General features: G+C 37.2%; 1 protein-coding gene and 2 long non-coding RNA genes across 4 annotated transcripts; all 3 read left to right on the top strand.

Moving 5' to 3' along the window:
- Positions 1 to 340: 340 nt before the first annotated feature.
- On the top strand, positions 341 to 11,426 carry LOC141627135 (uncharacterized). 2 transcript variants are annotated; one of them, XR_012536696.1, is made up of 4 exons: positions 348 to 1,081; positions 1,491 to 1,721; positions 8,843 to 8,911; positions 11,255 to 11,426. It is a non-coding gene; the product is annotated as an uncharacterized LOC141627135 (long non-coding RNA). The 2 variants fall into 2 exon arrangements; XR_012536695.1 differs by lacking the exons at positions 8,843 to 8,911; positions 11,255 to 11,426 and having other exon boundaries at positions 341 to 1,081; positions 1,491 to 1,948.
- A 3,241-nt stretch (positions 11,427 to 14,667) lies between these two features.
- Positions 14,668 to 17,518, top strand: LOC141627134 (uncharacterized). The gene is made up of 3 exons (XR_012536694.1): positions 14,668 to 14,836; positions 14,933 to 15,001; positions 17,346 to 17,518. It is a non-coding gene; the product is annotated as an uncharacterized LOC141627134 (long non-coding RNA).
- A 2,757-nt stretch (positions 17,519 to 20,275) lies between these two features.
- On the top strand, positions 20,276 to 21,528 carry LOC141630120 (uncharacterized). The gene is made up of 4 exons (XM_074442992.1): positions 20,276 to 20,647; positions 20,744 to 20,839; positions 21,037 to 21,150; positions 21,289 to 21,528. The coding sequence occupies exons 1-4, from the start codon at positions 20,276 to 20,278 to the stop codon at positions 21,526 to 21,528; spliced, it is 822 nt and encodes a 273-aa protein (XP_074299093.1).
- Positions 21,529 to 21,934: the final 406 nt, after the last annotated feature.

Below are 21,934 nucleotides of genomic sequence, written 5' to 3'. Positions count from 1 at the left end.
ACTTGCTTCAAGTGTGGAAAGGCTTACCACCCGGGTAAGTATTGTTACACTGGTAATCCGGTTATATGTTTCACATTAAAAGCTCCGGGACACAAGGCTGTCTATTGTCCCAAGAAGCCGAAGGTTGATGCTCCTAAGGCTGATGCTCTGAAGACTGGTCGAGTGTTCGTCATGTGTCGTAATGAGGTAGATGCTAATCCAGATGTGGTTACGGGTACTTTTCTGTTTCATTCTTTATCTGCTTTTGTACTTTTTGATACGGGTGCGTCGATGTCTTTCGTAACCGAATCCTTTTTCGTCCGTGCTAGACTTACTTCTTCATCATTCGTTGATACCTCTATTTCCCTTCTAATTAATTAAATACTCACTTTTTTTTTTTAACTAAAACCGCCATACACTGACCTCTCGACTTTCCTCTCGGCATCTTTACCTTCTAATTAACAAAATCAAACCTTTATTAACAATATTGTTCATCTTCCTTCTTAGTCGATTCCATTGTGATAAGTTGTCTCGCTCCAATATTATAGCTTTCGTGCACTGATAATCATCTTCATATCTATTTATTTATTGTACTCATCGATTTCCACACACTTTTGTTGGTAATCTAAGATATGTTTGTAATCTTGAAAATATTCTTAATTTTGTTGTTCAATTTATATAGTTTGTGCATTTAAATCGATCTAGCTTGTCTTTGATTAAGGTATGTACCTGCGGTTTTCGTTGGTTGGCTCTATATAACCATTACAATACCAACCCTAAATTTACAGAACCTATATTTTAACTTTCTTAATGTTATCTTTATTAACTTTACTATAATCTCCATGTTGGAGCTGTACCCATCAATTCTTCGTTGTGCTTCACTGATCGTCTTTCTTTTTTGTTAGTCCGAATTTTTGGATCTTATTTTAGTTTTTAATACAACTTTTGTGGATTAACTTAGAGTTCGTTTTTGGTGTGTGGGTCTACAATTTAGGTACACGGTCGAGTCGCAAGTTGGTATTGAGGTTGAAGTTCCTGAGGTGAGGTCCATCAGAATCCTATGAGAGGCTCAACTGTCTGACTGATCTAATTTTGTAATTAGGTAATAACATTGTAAAAACAGTAATGGTCTTAAAATATGGGTCAAATTATCTAGACAGATTCCCTATGGGTTGCAAATCTTACAGGTTTTTCATTCTTGTGTGTCTTTCTTCACTTATTTCCTTGCTAATTCTTTTGCCTCACTACTTCAATTATGAATGCAGACAGTCTTTCAAACATTTATAGGGACTTGTTGAATAGGGCTCTACTCTGAGAATACTAGGGAAAGCATATAGATATTATGTTTATTTCATGCAGTTCAGTTACAGAACATCTTTTCTTTTCAACATTTTGGATATTCTAGTGTGTAATTACTTATGCTAATTGCCTTGTATTACAGATGCTGCATTACTAGCCATAGAAAGATATAATCTTCACATTTTATAATCCTTGGATGTTTTGTATTGCAGGAAATTGACAAACAAGAGGGTTTCTGCAATTGGTGAAGGATGTCCTGATCTCAGACGCTTATAATTAACTACACCAAATGGTCTTTCTGGTGCCCGAATGGCTGCATCATCAAACATTGATTTGAATTAAATTCCACGTCCACTTCTCAGTTCATCAGCAGTTGTATATGAAACTCGTTCTGACAACCAGTCTAATATTCCACCATTATTAGTCCTCCTGGCATTTGGGTGGTATGAGCCATATTCACTTACTTATATGTTCCTATGTTTCTTTATTCCTTCTGTGTTCTAATTAATTTATACGCCCTCCATTCAAATCCCAAACACCCACTTACTGGTATTTGTTCAAGCGGTATAACTTTCTTACTTGTATCAACTCCACTTATTGTCGTGGATGGACAATAGGAGTTTAGACTATTATGAGACACTCAAGATATACATGCGATTATTTTAACCTTCTATGATTGTACATTAAATGAATAGCGGATACTCTCTTCATGTCGGGATTTTTAGATAGCTAATTTCATCATGGCAGGTCTTGATTTGTTGTGTTATATATTTCATCATGGTTGGGCATTTTCTTTTAAACTTAATTTTTTTTTGTTATATATTCCAGTTCAATTCAGTTAAAATTATTTCAGTGGCAAAACAGTCCGAAAGAACATGACACTTGATGACGTTTAATCAAACACACTTTTGCCTACCCTAAGTCGCTAGCGTTTCATGTCTTCACCATCATTTTAATTAAGTCTTGAAGTGATCCTTTCCAACCTTATTTGTTGTCTACTCTAGGTACCCGAAATTTATTGTTACCACACAGTTGGCGATTAATAGCTCATGTGATTGAAGCTTTTTTTACTGTTGGACTAAAGTTTATGTTTGCTTACTTGATACTTTCTATCTGATTTGTGAAGAAAGTTATTTTTTTTAGCTAACGTTTGATTGTTGGTTTTGCCTAAAATTGTCTTGGTTGAACTCCTTCAATGGATTTGTGACGAGGTTGTCGCAACCTATCAAAAATAAATGATGCGGGAGCATTGGAAGATAGCGAAAATAAAGTGCTCATTAGTCGAAATGTAACTCAAAGTACATAAGGTTTCAAAATGGGTTCGAGTTATGTGACAATGTTGAAATGGGAGAGCAATGAAGGTGGCGGAACTGGGAACACACTTCCCTAGGCCATGTAGGAGAACGGAATTTTAGCCGTGTAAGGAGACACAATTTCCTAAATCGTGTTTGATTAGCTATTAGTTTATTTTACTGTTTTCGAATAAAAGTAGGAAACTCTATATTTCATAATCCTAGTTTTATTTAGCTTCTACAAATCCGATTTTTATTAGTTAATTATAAAATAAGTTTCCTAGTTAGTTTAGAAAAAAGTTAGATAGCTTGGAAGACAAGGTGAGGAATTAGATCTCGAGTCAGATTTCAGACGTCGGGTAGGACTATAAATAAGGACCGATTGTGGCCTTATTTTTCAGAATATTTTCAGAAATACAATAAAGTTTACAGTTCCTAAAACTAGTGTCAATCTTGCGAGATTAGTTTAGGACTCTTCCTTGCGAGACTGAGTTATAGCAAATCAAGCTATAACCTTGCGAGGTTAGAACAAGAGTCGCTAATCTATCCTGTTCTTTGTTACAATTCACACGATATTAATCCTATTACAATAGCAACCTCACATTGCATCATAAATCACAAACACAAATTCCGTTGCAGGTTTACTAATTTCAAACTCGTTCCTTCGTTCTAAATGACCTATTCCTACATCAAGTGGTTACCCGAGCAAGGTTTTCGATTTATTATCTAATAAATCAGTCTTGGGAAGTCATGGCCATAGGAGATGAAGCCGGAAACAGCGACAATACAGCAAAACCATGAAAGGACGATATGGATGCGGCACGAGCAGAGATCGGCCCGATCTAGTATATTGTGAAGAACATAGCCACCACTTTGAATAAGAAAAAGAAGAAGCAGAACGAGGCTTATTCGGATAGCCAAGCCGAATCTGAGGAAGAAGAACAGCCAAAGGAGAAAAAGAAAAACAAGAACAATTATGACAGTGGCCTTAAACTTGACATACGAGTTTAATGGAGATCTAGATGCTGAAAAGTTTCTGGATTGGATTCGTCAAGCAGAGAGGATCTTCGAATACAAAGACTATGATGAGCATAAGCAATTTAAGGTTGCTACATTAAAATTAACCAAGTACGCGTCTTTATGGTACGAACATGTGAAGAAACATCTCAAGAAAGACAGAAAACCTAAGATTGAAACTTGGAAAAAATTAAAGAAGCATCTTATGAAGATGTTTCCTCCTAGAGACTACGAGCAAGATAATTACTTAAAGCTAACATATTTCACATAAGAAGGCTCGAGTTTTGGTGATTATATGAAAGAATTCGAGAAGTTGAGCATTGTTTGCGATTTGGAAGAAATGGAAGAATTGAGAACCGCACATTGTATTCGTGGCCTCAATTCGAGCCTAGCACAACGAGTGGAAATCCAGAATTATGATCGATTTAACGATGTTTGAAGGCTGGCTCTTAAATTCGAGAAGCAAGATAAGGGCAAGAAATCCTATGCTCATGATTATTCGAGGAATTCAAGAACTTACTCGAAACCAGCAGCTACCACGACCAGTAGCAAGGATATACGAAAAGAGGATCCAGAGGAAAAGGGCAAGGGTACAATGGTTGAAACAAAGGATGCGAGATTACGATGATGTTTCAAGTGCCAAGGATATGGGCACATTGCCATTGAACGTCCGCAAAAGCGAGCTCTGACGATTTAAGAATTGGTTGACTTAGTTCCTAACTTTGTGCTTCCAAAACCTGAATCCAAATCTGATTTGCGAGAGGAAGAGAGTGGCGCTGAAGAGGTACGTGTTGTTGAACCCTACAGGGACGAGGAAAAAGAGGTGTTGGTGCTTCGAAGCCTCCACACTGAGGCTGCTCACGTTGAAGAGGAGCAAAGGAAACGATTATTTTATTCTCGTTGTAAGGTAAACAATCAGATTTGCACTCTTATTGTCGATAGCGGATCTTGTACCAATGTCGTATCTAGAGAATTAGTTGATAATCTGAAGTTGCCAACTAAAAGCCACCCTAAACCATACAAATTGCATTGGCTTGACGGGAGTAAAGGGATATTAGTTAAGAAACGGGCCCTAGTATCGTTACAATTGGGATCGTATGAAGATAAGGTGCTATGTGATGTAATCCCGATGAATGCTTGTCATATTTTACTAGGTAGGCCGTGGTAATATGATCGAAAGGAAGAACATGACGGTAGGAGCAATGTTTATATTGTAACTAAAGGAAAAGCTAAATACCATCTTAAACCATTGTCACCAAGTAAACATAAGAAGCCTGTTGCAAAAGAGAGTTTGTTTTTAGAAGCAAGTGAAGTAGAGGAGGTACTCGCTCAAGGAAAACGAGCTTGTGTGCTGGTTGTCCAAGACTTGGAGTCCGATGGTGAGAGTTATCGCCAAGGAGTGCAGGGGTTACTTGATGAGTTTATGGATGTGTTTCGCGAGGTGTTACCTTATGAGTTACCTCCCTTGCGTGGAATTGAACATCGCATTAACTTAATTCTTGGAGCTGCATTGCCTAATAAACCAGCTTATCGGTGTAATCCCGAGGAAAGTAAAGAATTATAGAGGCAAGTACAAGAACTAATTGATCGAGGGTATGTACAAGAGAACTTGAGTTCGTGTGCAGTACCAGCGTTATTAGTGCCGAAAAAGGAGGGAACTTGGCGAATGTGTACTGACAGTAGAGCGGTGAACAACATTACAATCAAATACCAATTTCCTATGCCAAGACTTGACGATAATTTAGATGATTTTCTGGTTCGTGTGTTTTCTCTAAACTTTATTTACGGAGTGGTTATCATCATATGAGGATTCGAGAGGGAGATGAGTGGAAGACTACTTTTAAAACAAAAAGGGGTTATATGAATGGCTCATGATGCCATTTGGTCTATGTAACACTCCTAGCTCATTTATGAGGCTTATGAATGAAGTGTTAAGGCCTTTTCTTAACAAGTTTGTAGTTGTATATCTCGATGATATTCTGATTTATAGCAAGAATGAAGAAGAGCACAAACACCATTCAAGATCAGTGTTCGAAGTTTGTGAAAACAGAAGCTATTTGGCAAGCTTGAGAAGTGCACGTTTATGGTGCCGAGTGTAGTGTTTCTTGGTTACATTGTGGGCAAAGATGGTGTGAGCATGGACCCATCTAAGGTTGAAGAAATCCAGGCCTGGCCGGTTCCTAAATTGACTACAGAGGTGCGGAGTTTCCAATGAGTTATCATCATTCTATAGGCGATTCATTCAAGGATTTAGTTCGATCATGGCTCCAATTACAGAGCTAGCCAAGAAAGGGGTCTTCGTGTGGACTACTAGCGCCCAAAAGGCGTTTGAAGAAGTGAAGGGTAGGTTATGTTCTGGACCTGTTTTAGCACTTCCTAATTTCGATAAGTTGTTTGAGGTCGAATGTGATGCGAGTGGTGTTGGAATTGGTGCTGTATTGGTGCAAGAGAAGTGGCCTATTTCGTATTTTAGCGAGAAGCTAGGTGGTGCAAGGTTGAACTACTCAACTTACGACAAAGAATTATATTTGCCATTGTGAGAGCATTAGACCATTAGAGTCACTATTTGTGACCAAAGGCGTTTGTGTTACATTCTGATCATGAGGCTCTTAAGCATATACATGGGAGGGAAAAGTTGAATCCAAGGCACGCTAAATGGGTCGAGTTTATGCAATCTTTAACTTTCTTATCAAAGTATAAGACATGAAGTTCGAATGTTGTAGTTGATGCACTTTCTAGGAGGCATTGTTTGGTTGTTGAGCTTGATGCAAGATTGTTGGGTTTCGAGCATATTAAGGAGTTGTACAAGGCTGATCCATCTTTTGCTAAAGAGTTGATTAAGCCTACTGGAGCTTATACATTGCAAGATGGATTTTTATTTCAGGGAAATCGACTTTGCATTTCACAGATTTCGATTCAGGAGTTGCTTATTTGAGAGGCTCATGGAGGGGCGATAGCTGGTCACTTCGGTTTAAGACTTACGACATTGTAAGTGAACACTTTTATTGGCCAACGATGACCAAAGATGTGCAATACATAGTAGCAAAGTGCGTTGTGTGTCAAAAGGCGAAGAGCTCGTTCAATAAGGGGTTATACACACCCTTACTTATCCCAAAGCAGCCATGGAGCGAGGTTAGTATAGGTTTTATACTTGGGTTGCCAAGAACTCAGCGTGGTAAAGACTCAATAATGGTTGTTGTTGATCGGTTTTTGAAGATGGCTCATTTCATTCCTTGTCATAAAACCGATGATGCTACTAATGTTATTGATCTGTATTACAGGAAGTGGTTCGTTTACATGGAATCCCACTTACCTATGTATCGGATCGAGATGTAAAGTTTTTTAGTTATTTCTGGAAAACGTTACGGCGTTTGATGGGAACTAGGTTACTGTTTAGTAATTCTCACCATCCACAAATAGATGGTCAGACGGAAGTAACTAATCACACTCTTGGAAGTTTATTGAGAGGATTAGTTAGCAATAGCACAAAGGATTGGGATGTTAAACACGCACATGCCGAGTTTGCTTACAATCGAACTCCATCTGTTACTACTGGGCGAGATCCATTCGAAATTGTGTACGGGGTCAATCCATTTTTGTCTATTGACTTGGTCCCGATTCCGAAGAAAGATCTCATGAGTTTCAAAGCCAAAGATAGACAAGCTGCTTTTCTTCGTGCTTGTGAACAGGTGAGAGCTCAAATAGAAAAGGCAAATGCAAAATACATGGAGAAAGCGAACAAGCATAGAAAATAGCCTATGTTCAAGGTATGAGATGTTGTGTGGCTGCACTTAAGGAAGGAACGATTTTCGTCTAAGCGCAAAAATAAACTAATGCCTAGAGCTAATGGTCCGTTTAAGGTCCTAGAGTGTTATGGTTCGAGTGCTTACAAGCTAGATTTTCCAAGTGAGTATGGAGGTGTGAGCTTAACTTCCAATGTGGGAGATCTATCAACGTATCTCGACGACGAAAATTTGAGGTCAAATTCTCAAAAAGAAAGAGGGAATGATGCAGGAGCATTGGAAGATAGCGAAAATGAAGTGCTCATTAGTCGAAATATAACTCAAATTACAGAAGGTTTCAAAATGGGTTCGAGTTACGTGACGATGTTGAAATGGGAGAGCTATGAAGTGGCGGAGCTGGGAACACACTTCCCTAGGCCGTGTAGAAGCATGGAATTCCAGCCGTGTAAGGAGACACGATTTCCTAAATCGTGTTGGATTAGCAATTAGTTTATTTTACTGTTTTCGAATAAAATTAGGAAACTCTATATTTCCTAATCCTAGTTTCATTTATTTAGCTTCTACAAATATGATTTTTATTAGTTAATTATATAATAAGTTTCCTAGTTACTTTAGGAAAGAGTTAGATAGCTTGGAAGATAAGTTGAGGTATTAGATCTCGAGTCAGGATCCAGACGTCGAGTAGGACTTTAAATAAGGACCGATTGTGGCCTTTGTAACACCCGCGAATTTCCCATTTTGACATTTAAAATTTATTAAACCGTTTGATTACTTTATTTTACAATTTTGGATTATTCAATTTAATTAAATTTATGTCAGACACGATTTTTATAAACGTATTATATAAAAGCTCGTTTATATAAAAAATACGTACGATTAAATTATATCTTTAAGACATGATTTATATAATAATATATATACGTATTTTTGGTCGGATAATAATAGTGACGGTAATAATAATAATCTCTGTCTTAAATTCCGTCTAGCTATAGACCGTCACATTTCACTTTGTACATGCTTTAATCCGGACCAATCAAAATTCGACAACACGTCACACCCACCTAACATCGTACACTCTACTTGTAAAATATCTCTTTATTATATTATTATTATTATTATTATTATTATTATTATTATTATTATTATTATTATTATTATTATTATTATTATTATTATTATTATTATTATTAATGATGTTTGTGGTTGTTGTTCAAATACCCGTCCCCACCCCCCTTCATTTCCCTTCTTCTTCCTTTTTCACGCTGCAACACACACAGCAACAACAACAGCTAAAACGACAACAGCAGCCAACCACCATTTTCGCCATCCTCAACCCCCTTTTCCTCCCTTATTTCTCATCCAAATTTCATAATTCTTGCACCATTAGCTTCCTCTCTTCTTCCTCGTTCTTTTAAGGTAATAAAGCTTCTGTTTTGTTGAGGTTCGAAAATACCGTCTTAAATGACAACTTGATTTCTTGTCTTAATCGACTCGTTTTTCCTCCCTTTCTAGTTGAAGACCTCGAATACTGAAGAAAAGCTCTGTCTTGGGACGTTTTCACTCAGAATTCGAGAGCTACAGGTAACGGTGATAGGTTACTCGACAAATGTCGAATTTACTTGTTAATATGTCGATTGGTGTACTGATTTTCGTGTGTTGGATGTGCTGTTGTAGAAAAGCTTCACTCTTTATGAAATTTCGGCATTAATTTCGTATAAAATCGTTAATTTCGTTGTTTAAATTTCAGCTTGTCCATGTTTTAAAGGTCGTCTTAACCCGATTCGGTTTTGGGCTGCTTAGGCGTGAGAATAGAGTGCAACGGTACAGTTTTTGGGACGGAGTTTGGGGTGGTGTGAGCGGAGGTTTTGGGCAGTCGAGTAGTGGCATGTCACGGCTTGTTTCGGCCTGCATTGGCTACTTTTCACGGCTGCTATCAGTCCGGCTTGTAGGTTACTTGTATACGTCTTGGTTGGCTTTGCAGGTTGTACATGGTTGTTGTGGGCGACCGTGTGTAAGGTATTATAGGACTGATTGGGTGCCGTTGTGGAACCGTGATAGACGGGTTTCGAGCCGAATTGGGGCTTCTTGTGTTTTGGTTTTAAAACGTGATGAGGGACGTCAAGTCGTGGCTGTTGTATAGTCGGTAACACTTTTTAACAAATTGATATCCAATGACCTTGGTACTATAGAGTATAGAGTATAGAGTATATCATTTGTAAGTTTTCAGCATGTCATTTGCTTAAGGACTGATTTTGGTTGTTCTATGTTGGAAATGGTGGCTGGTAGTGAGGCCGCGTACGACGGATTGTCGGGTCATGAATAGGGTTGCCCAAATGGTTTCGAGTCGTGGGTAGGTGCTGTCCAAAATAGTTCTTGAGTCGTGTTTATAAATTGTTTTGGCGCTAGTTTGGGTTATTTAAAGTATAATTAAATATATATCCGTCTCATATTTTATATAACGTAATTCGTTAATATCGTTCGTTTACATATTATTTCAATTAGGCTCATATGAGATTAAAAGTTGGGCACATTTGGTTTTGTTTGTTGGGCTCACTACCTTAAGATTTTTGGACTCACCATGGTTGAATTATTAGGCTCACCTCATTTCTTTTGTGGACTTTATTTGATTCATTTGTTGGACTTCACATGATTACATGGTTGGGCTTTGCTTGATTAACTTGATGGATTTCTTGTGTCTTCAAGTATTGGTTTTTATAACTTGTTGATGGGCTCATAAAAGAGTCACTTGAGTCGGTCACATTTTATCCCGTATATTTCATATAACGTAAATTATTCGTTATCACTTGTTATATTTTGTTTAATCGGCTTGTTAAATTATAAAGAGGAATATTTATTAATATAATACAAGCATGAGATATTTATTATAAATATTTGTATGAGTCATATTCTTGATAATGCCTTGTATTGTTCTGTTGTGACAGTCTTGATCCTATCGGATACTAGGGGTGAGCTATAAGCCCTCTAGTTGCGATATGATTGTTGGGATTAATGTTCCCATCTGTACTTATGGTGAGATGCAAGCCATAAGTATGAATGTGACATTAATGATCCCGTGTCATATGATGTTTGCATGACCATTCTTACCCCTATTGTGACTCAAGTGTGACGTTTTACATTGTGTGACTACTTGACATTCCTTATTTACCCCTTTCGGACCTTTGGTTACGAGTGTGTGCCATGTTTCCGGATTGGGTTATCTTCCTTTTTCGGACCTTTGGTTACGAGTGTGTGCCATGTTTCCGGATTGAGTTATCTTCCTTTTTCGGACCTTTGGTTACGAGTGTGTGCCATGTTTCCGGATTGGGTTATCTTTCCTCTTTCGGACCTTTGGTTACGGGTGTGTGCCATGTTTCCGAATTAGGATATCCTTCCGCCTTTCTTCGGACCTTTGGTTACGAGTGTATGCCATGTTTCCGATTAGAGTTTACTCGACCTTTGGTTACGAGTGTGTGCCATGTTTCGAGTCTTGGATACGATTGGTATATCGTTTGTCGAATCGGGTGACGTCCATCCCGAGAGTCTGGATCCAGGTTTAGACTAGGACCGTATTATGATCGTCGTCCTACCAAGAGGTTGGAGTCTAAATGGTTGTCTTGTGAGTTCATACTAAGTATATGTCTTACACTTGTTGAGTCGGTCAATATGGGTTGGTCGACTTGGTGATTCTATTTCCTTGATTGCATATTCATGCTCATACACCCTGCCTATTCTACTAAGAAAGTATCATGCCTGTTTCACCACGATTGTTCATTATATCTCCTTATTCTTCATTGTTCACATATGTTACATGATTAATATGTTTGATTAAATGTTGTTTGTTACCTGCATTTCGACATATTGTGGCTGGGAGAACCTTGAGTTACTCCCCACGACCGTATGCGTTCATGTTTACATGAATGACAGGTGGTGAAGATGCTTACGTGGGGAAGACGTGTGGGCTAGCGAGAACTAAACCCTCGGACCTTAGTTTCTAGTTTAGAAACCTCTTATTTGTTTATTCGTGGGATATCTTTTCCCCGCCTTCTAGACTTGGGTTGTAATAACCTAAATTTGTCTATTATTGTTTTTGTTTCATTTCGTTTTTGGCACCCGCGTTTTAATCTTTAACTAATAATCTAAAAGTTTTTTAAATCTCACAATTTCCGCTTTAAATTTATTAGTTTTATTTTCCGCGTTATCGCGGGGTGTCACAGTTGGTATCAGAGCATATGTTGCTCCCGACGCACACACGTGTACCCCGAATTTAAATTGAACTTGACCTTGAATAATGAATGAGAGATGGGTAGACTTAAGGACCTAAGGTGGTAGTCTGTAGTGTGTTTGCTCTTTGTTAGGTTCTAACATGTTTGTTGTTTGTCACTTAATATTTGTTGTGCCCTTGGATCAATGACTGTAAACTTACCAATGTGGTGATCAAGATTTGGTGCCTATTACTGAGGATTGAAGAATGGTTCAACCTTTGAAAAATGCTTATACTTCCTCGAAGATGTTTCTCATTCTTTGCGTACTTTGCCCTGTTCTTTACTTCTTAATGCATATTCCTTCTTCTAAATCCTCTTTTCTCACTCCTTGTAAGTCACTCTTGTATTTCCTAACTTGTCTTTTGTTCCTTGCTTATCTTTCCTTAATGCCTTTTTATAGTACTCCCTCTTTTGAGGAATGTTAACCTTGGTTGGAAATTTGACTTTTGAGGAGATTGTTTGTATCTAGCCCTTAACCCTGGTTTTGAGAGGTTGTGATGTTACAAAGACTTAGGTAATGTGATGAGACATACTTGATGTTTCTTATACCTAGATCCTTGAGTAAGTGAGTATATTTGATTGGTGGATTCTATGTGTTAAGTGTGAGTTGCATTTGGTACTAAGGTTATAGGACTTGGCTTTGTTGTTTATGTTTTGGATTTGAAAGGCTTGGGAAGCGTAGTGAGACGTGTCTTGAGGTACTAGTACTTAGTACTTGACTTAGAATGGATGAAATTGAATGGATTTGAGGATGTAGGATTGACTAAGTAAGTCGAGTTTGTGATTGACTTTTGTAGTTGCTTTGGATATGAGGGTTTAATGTATATGTTACCACGTGATAAATGCTAATTGTGGGGTTATTAGTTGATCTAAGTGAGTGATCTTGTTTACTACTTGAGGTATTAGTATAGCTTTGTTGGAAACCTTGACCTTGATCTCGTGGAGGTTGTTTGTAGATGTTTGAGGATTTGGAGTGGTGAGATCACACTTATAGTGGAGTAACTTTTTTCGAGGAAGTTAGGATGAAGTAACATGAGTGTTTTGAGGAAATCTTTGGGAGTGTTGTGATTATAGGTTTTTTTGTTAAAAAGTTTTCAGAACCGTTTAAGATGATGTTGTTGTTTCAGGATTGAGTACCCGGCGTTTTCTTGTTGTCTAATCTCCCTTCTTCTTTGACCATAAGCGTTACCGTTCATACCTCCTTTCCTCGCTTCATCTTGCTCCTCCCTTAAGTTTGATGCTAGTGACCTATAAAAACTCTATCTTTGACATCCTTGTTGACCTTACTTCAATTCTTACCCTATGAAATTCATCGTAGCTCTTTTTGTTGGTTAAGTCTGGACCCTCTTAGCGTACTTTGTACTTATGTTGTCTAAATTGCTTTTCATTTCATACAATTTCTAAGTATTTCAAGCTACCAATTTGTTTCGTTGTTAAACGTTTATGTTACTTTTACAAAACCTTACCTATTTTAAAGGTTTGAAAATGAAGAAAATTGATTTAATTCCATATTTGTTCCTTGAGTATAGACTTCTTTATCATTATTTTTAAAACCCGAGATTTCTTTAAATTTTATCCAATTTCTGTTAACTTGGATCTATTTATGATTTCTTTGACAAAGTTTAATATCATATTTTCAGGAACTTGACTCCTTATTGAGTTTAAAAGTGAAATCTTCATTTCTATTTTGGCTTTTACAAGAGAAAAATTGAGTAAAGTACCTTTCTCTTTTGATTTTAACGTTGATCGGATGATAGAACTCGTTATTAGAGACGTTTAATAACTTGTTCTAAGCTTGTCGGCGAATGATTTTTGTTTTAAATTTGTCTTTGACTTGGAAAGTAAGCGTTCTTGTGTGCACGACAAGAGCAATTTCGTTCCATGAATGAGACTTACACTTTTGAAAACTTTTCGTTAATGTTTTTGAAAGTATTTTGATTTTCGATTTACACAAATGATTTGCTTTTGACCTTATTTTTGATTTGGAATGTGATATTCTTGAATACGTAACAAGAACACTTCCGTTCCTTTGACGAGAATCTGGTTCTGTAGGAAAATTTTATTTGAAACTTTTGAAAGAATTTTAATTCTTACGATAAGTAACCTTTTAAATGTTTTGGTTACCGATTCCAAAGTTCCAGTTTTATTTTTATAACCTTTCTTTTCTACCTTCAAGTTTCGAGGACGAAACTTTTTAAAAGATGGGGTGATTGTAACACCCGCGAATTTCCCATTTTGACATTTAAAATTTATTAAACCGTTTGATTACTTTATTTTACAATTTTGGATTATTCAATTTAATTAAATTTATGTCAGACACGATTTTTATAAACGTATTATATAAAAGCTCGTTTATATAAAAAATACGTACGATTAAATTATATCTTTAAGACATGATTTATATAATAATATATATACGTATTTTTGGTCGGATAATAATAGTGACGGTAATAATAATAATCTCTGTCTTAAATTCCGTCTAGCTATAGACCGTCACATTTCACTTTGTACATGCTTTAATCCGGACCAATCAAAATTCGACAACACGTCACACCCACCTAACATCCTACACTCTACTTGTAAAATATCTCTTTATTATTATTATTATTATTATTATTATTATTATTATTATTATTGTTATTATTATTATTATTATTATTATTATTATTATTATTATTATTATTATTATTATTATTATTATTATTATTATTATTATTATTATTATTATTATTATTATTATTATTATTATTATTATTATTATTATTATTATTATTATTATTATTATTATTATTATTATTATTATTATTATTATTATTATTATTATTATTATTATTATTATTATTATTATTATTATTATTATTATTATTATTATTATTATTATTATTATTATTATTATTATTATTATTATTATTATTATTATTATTATTATTATTATTATTATTATTATTATTATTATTATTATTATTATTATTATTATTATTATTATTATTATTATTATTATCATTATCATTATTATTAATGATGTTTGTGGTTGTTGTTCAAATACCCGTCCCCACCCCCCTTCATATCCCTTCTTCTTCCTTTTTCACGCTGCAACACAGACAGCAACAACAACAGCTAAAACGACAACAGCAGCCAACCACCATTTCCGCCATCCTCAACCCCCTTTTCCTCCCTTATTTCTCATCCAAATTTCATAATTCTTGCACCATTAGCTTCCTCTCTTCTTCCTCGTTCTTTTAAGGTAATAAAGCTTCTGTTTTGTTGAGGTTCGAAAATACCGTCTTAAATGACAACTTGATTTCTTGTCTTAATCGACTCGTTTTTCCTCCCTTTCTAGTTGAAGACCTCGAATACTGAAGAAAAGCTCTGTCTTGGGACGTTTTCACTCGGAATTCGAGAGCTACAGGTAACGGTGATAGGTTACTCGACAAATGTCGAATTTACTTGTTAATATGTCGATTGGTGTACTGATTTTCGTGTGTTGGATGTGCTGTTGTAGAAAAGCTTCACTCTTTATGAAATTTCGGCATTAATTTCGTATAAAATCGTTAATTTCGTTGTTTAAATTTCAGCTTGTCCATGTTTTAAAGGTCGTCTTAACCCGATTCGGTTTTGGGCTGCTTAGGCGTGAGAATAGAGAGCAACGGTACAGTTTTTGGGACGGAGTTTGGGGTGGTGTGAGCGGAGGTTTTGGGCAGTCGAGTAGTGGCATGTCACGGCTTGTTTCGGCCTGCATTGGCTACTTTTCACGGCTGCTATCAGTCCGGCTTGTAGGTTACTTGTATACGTCTTGGTTGGCTTTGCAGGTTGTACATGGTTGTTGTGGGCGACCGTGTGTAAGGTATTATAGGACTGATTGGGTGCCGTTGTGGAACCGTGATAGACGGGTTTCGAGCTGAATTGGGGCTGCTGTGTTTTGGTTTTAAAAACGTGACAGGGGACGTCCAAGCTGTGGCCTGTTGTATAGTCGGTAACACTTTTTAACAAATTGATATCCAATGACCTTGGTACTATAGAGTATAGAGTATAGAGTATATCATTTGTAAGTTTTCAGCATGTCATTTGCTTAAGGACTGATTTTGGTTGTTCTATGTTGGAAATGGTGGCTGGTAGTGAGGTCGCGTACGACGGATTGTCGGGTCATGAATAGGGTTGCCCAAATGGTTTCGAGTCGTGGGTAGGTGCTGTCCAAAATAGTTCTTGAGTCGTGTTTATAAATTGTTTTGGCGCTAGTTTGGGTTATTTAAAGTATAATTAAATATATATCCGTCTCATATTTTATATAACGTAATTCGTTAATATCGTTCGTTTACATATTATTTCAATTAGGCTCATATGAGATTAAAAGTTGGGCACATTTGGTTTTGTTTGTTGGGCTCACTACCTTAAGATTTTTGGACTCACCATGGTTGAATTATTAGGCTCACCTCATTTCTTTTGTGGACTTTATTTGATTCATTTGTTGGACTTCACATGATTACATGGTTGGGCTTTGCTTGATTAACTTGATGGATTTCTTGTGTCTTCAAGTATTGGTTTTTATAACTTGTTGATGGGCTCATAAACGAGTCACTTGAGTCGGTCACATTTTATCCCGTATATTTCATATAACGTAAATTATTCGTTATCACTTGTTATATTTTGTTTAATCGGCATGTTAAATTATAAAGATGAATATTTATTAATATAATACAAGCATGAGATATTTATTATAAATATTTGTATGAGTCATATTCTTGATAATGCCTTGTATTGTTCTGTTGTGAGAGTCTTGATCCTATCGGATACTAGGGGTGAGCTATAAGCCCTCTAGTTGCGATATGATTGTTGGGATTAATGTTCCCATCTGTACTTATGGTGAGATGCAAGCCATAAGTATGAATGTCACATTAATGATCCCGTGTCATATGATGTTTGCACGACCATTCTTACCCCTATTGTGACTCAAGTGTGACATTTTACATTGTGTGACTACTTGACATTCCTTATTTACCCCTTTCGGACCTTTGGTTACGAGTGTGTGCCATGTTTCCGGATTGGGTTATCTTCCTTTTTCGGACCTTTGGTTACGAGTGTGTGCCATGTTTCCGGATTGGGTTATCTTCCTTTTTCGGACCTTTGGTTACGAGTGTGTGCCATGTTTCCGGATTGGGTTATCTTTCCTCTTTCGGACCTTTGGTTACGGGTGTGTGCCATGTTTCCGAATTAGGATATCCTTCCGCCTTTCTTCGGACCTTTGGTTACGAGTGTGTGCCATGTTTCCGATTAGAGGTTACTCGACCTTTGGTTACGAGTGTGTGCCATGTTTCGAGTCTTGGATACGATTGGTATATCGTTTGTCGAATCGGGTGACGTCCATCCCGAGAGTCCGATCCGAGTTTAGACTAGGACCGTATTATGATCGTCGTCCTACCAAGAGGTTGGAGTCTAAATGGTTGTCTTATGAGTTCATACTAAGTATATGTCTTACACTTGTTGAGTCGGTCAATATGGGTTGGTCGACTTGGTGATTCTATTTCCTTGATTGCATATTCATGCTCATACACCCTGCCTATTCTACGAAGAAAGTATCATGCCTGTTTTACCACGATTGTTCATTATATCTCCTTATTCTTCATTGTTCACATATGTTGCATGATTAATATGTTTGATTAAATGTTGTTTGTTACCTGCATTTCGACATATTGTGGCTGGGAGAACCTTGAGTTACTCCCCACTGACTGTGGCGTTCATGTTTACATGAATGACAGGTGGTGAAGATGCTTACGTGGGGAAGACGTGTGGGCTAGCGAGAACTAAACCCTCGGACCTTAGTTTCTAGTTTAGAAACCTCTTATTTGTTTATTCGTGGGATATCTTTTCCCCGCCTTCTAGACTTGGGTTGTAATAACCTAAATTTGTCTATTATTGTTTTTGTTTCATTTCGTTTTTGGCACCCGCGTTTTAATCTTTAACTAATAATCTAAAAGTTTTTTAAATCTCACAATTTCCGCTTTAAATTTATTAGTTTTATTTTCCGCGTTATCGCGGGGTGTCACAGCCTTATTTTCAGAATATTTTCAGAAATACAATAAAATTTACAGTTCGTAAAACTTGTGTCAATCTTGCGAGATTAGATTAGGACTCTTCCTTGCGAGGCTGAGTTATAGCAAATCGAGCTATAACCTTGCGAGGTTAGAACAAGATTCTCTAATCTATCTTGTTCTTTGTTACAATTCACAGGATATTAATCCTATTACAATAGCAACCTCACGCTGCATCATAAATCACAAACACAAATTCGGCTGCAGGTTTACTAATTTCATACTCGTTCGTTCTAAACGACCTAATCCTACATCAATAAACCAACTCGCCTAAACTAATATAGCTAGGGAAGTCGGGATCGTATCCACAGGGAGCCTATATATGTTCTATTTGCTAACTAAAGTATGTCTAATAAAGGGGTTGATTGATTTTATTTTAACCAAACTAAAAGTAATAAGGAAAGAGAAGCAAAAAGTATAAATGAGAATGTACTCTGTAAGAACCGTACATTACTCCGTAAGAACCGTAGATTACTAATGTTGATCTACTTACAATTTATGATCTATAATGTTGATCCGCTTACGAATCGTCTTTAGTGCTTTCGATTAAAAAGACCGAATTGTTGATGTCGTTTTAATTGATGCAAGTTATTTTTGTTCCTTATTGACTAAATTCTTTGTTGATATCATTTGATCTTTTTATTAATAGGAGCTTCCTTTCTTCCTTGATATCTTTTCTTTTGGCCATGCAGGTAGATATCAATTTCTAATTCATCAAATATTGGGGACGGTTCATCTGGATTAGAGGAGCAATGTATACACACTTTCGGGAGCGCTAATTAGCTAGGATTTAATTTTTTTAAGACATTTTTTTTATTTTTACTTTGGTTGTAAACATTGGTAACTATGTTTTTAGATTTTTCTTGATTATATGAAGTAATGACAATACTTTTTAGGATTTGGACATGTATTTAATTTGACAATGCAATTTATGATATGAAGTTCGGTTTTGGATATATAGACTCATCAAATTTCTTTGTTTTTATACTTATGATTAGACCTGGCAAACAGATCGGGCCGTGTGGGGTTCGTGTTCGTGTCACATGTAAACGGATCACAAACCCTCCAACATAAACTCGACCCAATTAAATCTCGTGTCGTGTTCGTGTCGACCCACTTACGTAAATGGGTCATAAAGTCTCAACCCTAACCCGTTAATTTCGTGTTGGGTTCGTGTTGTGTTTTCGTGTCATGTCCATATTTCGAAAACTTAAGTATATTCATGTAATGGGGGGATCAAGATAAATTAGGATTAATTTAGTAAACAGGTCATTCATGTCGGGTTCGTGTTTAGAGAGGTCAACCTAAACCCAACCCAATTAAATATCGTGTCGTGTTCGTGTTGACCCACTTACATAAATGGGTCACTAGGTCTCAACCCAAACCCATTAATTTCATGTCGGATTCGTGTCGTGTTTTCATGTCGTGTCATTGTTTACCACCTCTACTTCTGATGATGTCATTTTTTAATCTATGACTATTATGTAATTTGTCATTAAATACAATTGTAGCAAATTTTTGAAAAATGAATGGCGGCAACAAAATTAGAATGATGGAAAAAAAGCGCCGAGAAAAAGTACATCTTGATATTTAAAAGCGTCGATATTTAAAAAGATTCTTGACACGAAAAAACGTTGATAATTTTTGACAGGATAAAGTGACAAGATCATTCACGCTAAAAAGCGTCACAAACTCATGACGCTGCAAATATCCACGCTTTAGAAAGCGTCAGAAATAAAATGGCGACGCTTTTAAGCATCGATATAACCTTAAAAAAGCGTAGAGATTGTAAGGGATTTGTTGTAGTGTCTTGCTCCGTTATGTTCCAGGATGTACCTGTTAGTATTGCATTGCTGATCCTTCCAGCCGATCTTATCCAATTCAAACTAGGGGAGTTTGATGTGATTTTGGGTATGGATTGGTTAGCTCGTTATGATGCTAGGTTTCAGTTCCGTGATCAGAAGATCGTGCTTAAAGATCCTAGTGGTTCAAGAGTCTTTTAACAGGGTTCTAGAGTTGCACCTACTGTCTAGTGGGTTTCTACTATGAAGATAGTTAACATGGGTAAAAAAGGGTTATCAAATCTATCTGTGCAGTGTTCATGATGTTTCAGCAGAGTTGAATTTGGAAGATATCCCTGTGGTTAAGGAGTTTCCCGATGTCTTTCCCGATGATCTACCTGGTATTCCTCCTCATCGAGATTTAGAGTTCTCGATTAATTTGTTACCTGAAACTGGTCCCATTTGAAGAGCTCTGTGTCGTATGGCCCCAGCTGAGTTACATGAACTTAATAAGAAACTTAAAAGGATGATCGATAAGGGTTTTATTCGACCAAGTGCTTCGCCGTGGGGTGCTTCAGTTTTGTTCGTCAAGATGAAGGATGGTACTATACGGTTGTCCATCGATTATCGTGAGCTGAATAAGATTACTATCAAGAAAAAGTATCCTTTGCCAAGGATCTAGGATATTTTTTATCGATACTGTGGCTCTAGTGTGTTTCTAAGATCGATCGAAGGTCTGGCTACCATCAGATTCCGGTTAGGAAAGAGGATAGTCCTAAAAATGCTTTTCTTTCGATGTATGGCCACTATAAGTTCATGGTGATGCGGTTTGGGTTGACGAATGCACCTGTAGTTTTCATGGGTCAGATGCACCGCACTTTTAACGAGTATTTAGATAAGTGCGTCGTGGTGTTCATAGACGACATACTGATCTACTCAAGGGATGAGGTTGAGCACGAGAGTCATCTTCGTATTATTTTGGAGACTTTGCGTAAGCAGAAATGGTTTGCCAAGTTCTCAAAGTGGGAGTTTTGGCTAAAGGAACTGACTTTCTTGGGTCACGTGATATCCGCCGATGGATTTATGGTTAATCCGTCAAAGATTCGAGTTGTGGTTGATTGGGAGAGTCCGAAGAATGTGAACAAGATTCGGAGTTTTCTTGGTCTTGCTGGTTACTATCATCGATTCGTGCATGATTTCTCTAAGATATCGAGGCCGATGACTTAGCTAATCAAGAAGGAATCCAAGTTCATTTGGACAGAGGCTTGTGAATTTGCTTTCCAGGAGTTGAAGAAAAGGTTTTCTACCGCTCTTGTGTTGATTGTACTTGAAGAGGGCGTCGTGTTCGATGTCTACTATGATGCGTCAAAGTCTAGTTGGGTTATGTCTTGATGCAGAAGGGTAAGGTTTTGGCTTATGCTTCCCGTCAGTTGAAAGATCACGAGGTGAATTACCCGACTCACGATCTTGAGTTGGCAGCAGTGGTGTTTGCACTTAAGCTGTGGCGACACTACTTGTATGGAGTCTCTTGCAACATTTATAGGAATCATGAGAACTTGAAGTATATCTTCACTCAGAGGGATCTTAATATGAGGCCGAGACGTTGGTTGGAGATGCTTATTGAGAATAAGATTGAGCTGCAGTATCATGAGGGTAACGCAAACGTAGTTGCCGATGCTTTGAGTCGCAAGGTGTGTCATGTTGTGAAATTTGTGTTGGTGTTATATGATGAATTGAGTCGAGAGTTCCAGAAGATGAGCTTAGAGGTAGTTCTTCCTGGTACTTTAGATTTGAGTGTGATGGTTGCTATACCCGAGATCCTTAACAAGATTCGAGTTAAGGAAAGAGAAGATGAGTTCCTAGAAGGAGTTCGAGCCGCCGTGAGTGAAGATTGCACTGAGGGCTTCGACGTTGGACCTGATGATCGTATGCAATTCCGTGGTCATTGGTGTGTACCTATCTGTGAGGTCTTAAAGGGCAATATTCTCAAGAAGGCTCATAGTACTCCCTATTCGGTTCATTCTGATGGCAATAACATGAAGAAGGATTTGAAGCTACGTTTTTGCTAGCCGAATTTGAAGAAAGAGATCGCCGAGTTTGTGCGTTGTTGCGTAGTTTGTCAAAAGCTCAAGTTTGAACATCAGAGACCTGGTGGTCTACTGCAACCTTTGGAGATTCCCACATGGAAATGGGATTCGATTTCGATGGATTTCGTCATGGATTTACCAAGGTCGCTGAAAGGAATGAATGCTATTTGGTTCGTGGTTGTTCGTTTAAATAAGGTCGCTTATTTAATCTGATGAAGGAGACTTGGAGTCTCGAGGATCTTGCCAGCGTGAGACCGTTCGTCTTTATGGAGTTCCTAAGAACATCATCTCTACTCGTGATCTGAGGTTCTGTTCTAAAGCTTTGGAAAAAGTAACAGTTGGCTTTGGGCAGTGAGCGTATGATGAGTACGGATTTTCATGCTGCAAC

Source organism: Silene latifolia, chromosome Y, assembly GCF_048544455.1.
Source record: "Silene latifolia isolate original U9 population chromosome Y, ASM4854445v1, whole genome shotgun sequence".
NCBI lineage: Eukaryota > Viridiplantae > Streptophyta > Magnoliopsida > Caryophyllales > Caryophyllaceae > Silene > Silene latifolia.
This window is presented reverse-complemented; position numbering and strand designations above follow the sequence as displayed.